General features: G+C 42.8%; 1 protein-coding gene across 1 annotated transcript; it reads right to left on the reverse strand.

Annotated features, from left to right (window-relative positions):
• Nucleotides 1-26: 26 nt before the first annotated feature.
• LOC121966679 lies at nucleotides 27-1,820 on the reverse strand (the record flags this gene model as incomplete). The annotated part of the gene is made up of 5 exons (XM_042516747.1): nucleotides 1,781-1,820; nucleotides 1,147-1,211; nucleotides 652-756; nucleotides 77-552; nucleotides 27-33 (listed from the first exon to the last, which is right to left on the reverse strand). Coding segments are annotated over exons 2-5 (631 nt in total), but the record flags the coding sequence as incomplete, so codon positions are not given.
• Nucleotides 1,821-2,194: the final 374 nt, after the last annotated feature.

The following is a 2,194-nucleotide window of genomic DNA, read 5'->3' on the forward strand; positions in this document are numbered from 1 at the left end:
ACCTGCACAGGTACATGACATCATACTGCACACCTGCACAGGTACATCAGTAATGCCCTGTATGTTGATGACTCACCTGTCTCTTCAGAGCAGTGGACAGTCCATCCGTCCCGATGCACTCGTCCTCGGCGGCCTTCGTCAGTCTGGACTCCACCATGTTCTGCAGCAGAGTGTTGTGAGTGCTGAGACACTTCTGAGGACGCCACACCGGGACTCTGTCATCTGCACAGTCCGTCCAACGCCGGTCCTGCACCTCCTGCTGCTGGATGGAGGCCACAGCGCTCCTCAGGACCTTCAGTTGCCCTGAGGAGGAGGAGGAGGAGGAGGAGGAGGAGGAGGAGGAGGATGTGAAGGTGTTGTGGATTGCCATCCATATCTGCAGTCTGAGAGCCTCGAAGTCTCTCTGCAGCCGGTCCTCCTCCTCCTCCACACAGGGGGAGTCCTGACTGAATAGCTGCTCCTCTCTGAGGATCAGCCTCCTGCTCACCTCCTCCAGCTGCTCCTCCTCCTGCTGCTCCTGCTGCAGGGCCTCCTCACAGTCCAGCTCATTCTCTGAAACACAAAACCACAATCTGATGAATGAGTCCCTCTGGAACCAGCTGGTTCAGCTGGTTCTGACTGTGTTCTCTCTGAGGTTCTCTTGGTTCTCACCTGCAGTGTCATTGTGGTTCTGCTGTTTGCGGTTCTTCCAGATCTTTGCAGGGTTCTTCAGTTTGGGCAGCATCTTCTCTCCGTCTCGGTTCTCCTCAACACCTCCTGCTTCATAAACAACACGTTCATGATAGTTTTAAATAAATGTTTTGCTGTCAGTTTAATGTTGCAAAGTTCCACCATCAAAACTCTGAATCATTTAACCCTTTGAAACCAACCACACCGTCCTCAAATACAGGCGGGAAAAGACCAAGAACCACTTAAGAAGAAACCCAGAAACTAGCAAGAAGTGATAGAAAAAAAATAAAAAAAGAACATTACCTGAAAATTAGGAAGAATCAACAAAACAAAACCAACAAAAACACAGAAAAGTTCAATAAACAAACAAACAAATGAATAAATAAGGGAAATGGACACCGATGCAGAAACCGGCAGAGCAGACACCGCAGGAGACACCGCCTTTTTAGAAACATTGTTTTTTATAAATCCACTTGCCAAATTTCTTGCAGTTTTTGGGATACTTCATGCCGTGTTCCATTTTGCCTTTTTCCGATGTTCTCCTTAAAAATGTTTTGATTTCATGTAAATCATATAATATTTGATATAATTCATTGTTATTGATCATTATTATATTATTATATTTCTGACACGTTCACGCTTTTTAACTTGTCTAAAGTCTGAACTAAGTTTTGTGGAGAACTTCATGAATTTCTAAATCACAGAGCTGAAACTTTCTTTTAAGATCTTAAATAGTGAAGTTTTCAGATGGAGTTTGGTCCAAGTGTCAGATACTCAAACCTTTGATTCGTGAAGTCCTCTGAGATAAACAACAACAGCAAATATTGATCAGATATAAAAGTTAAACCAAACATTTTAATGATCTAAACTGACATAAAGGACTGTAGTGAGTCAGACACACGAGGCTGCGCGTGAACAGTCCGGATCAGTTCACCGCGCACTGACACTGATCCTCTCATCTGTCATCAAACCGATGCTTCTCACAGATCAATAACCTGATCATCATCGTCTGCAGATGATCTGAGCGGAAATCAATCACCCTTCTCAATAAAATAACGAACATTAAAGAGAAGTTTGTGCGTAAAACTAGAAGACAGCAGCAGCTTCCTACCTCTCATCTCTGCGCCGTTTGATTCTGTGACGGAGCAGCCCGGAGGGGGGCGGGGCTACACACCGGATCAGGTGGAGCCACCTGAGGAGAGGGCGATGAGCAACTCAACAAGAACTGGCCCAAAAACTAACTAGAAACCAGAACAATAAAACTTAAGTAAAGCCTTTAAAATGAAATAATATAATAGCTAGATAGGACTTAAACAGCGCTTTTTAAAGAGCTGGCTTGGCATGAAATGCAAAAAGGAACAAAACAAATTTAAAAAATAATTAAATAGAAAGCAAAAAAAACCCAAAACAAATAAAAAATACAAAATAAAGAATAGAATGGGAGCTTTTTTCTTCTTTTTTGAAAAGGTGGATTTTGAGTTTATATTATCCGAAAAATCATCTAAAAATAAGCTTTAAGAAGTAA

The sequence above is a fragment of the Plectropomus leopardus genome, unplaced genomic scaffold (genome assembly GCF_008729295.1).
Source record: "Plectropomus leopardus isolate mb unplaced genomic scaffold, YSFRI_Pleo_2.0 unplaced_scaffold25496, whole genome shotgun sequence".
Taxonomy (NCBI): domain Eukaryota; kingdom Metazoa; phylum Chordata; class Actinopteri; order Perciformes; family Serranidae; genus Plectropomus; species Plectropomus leopardus.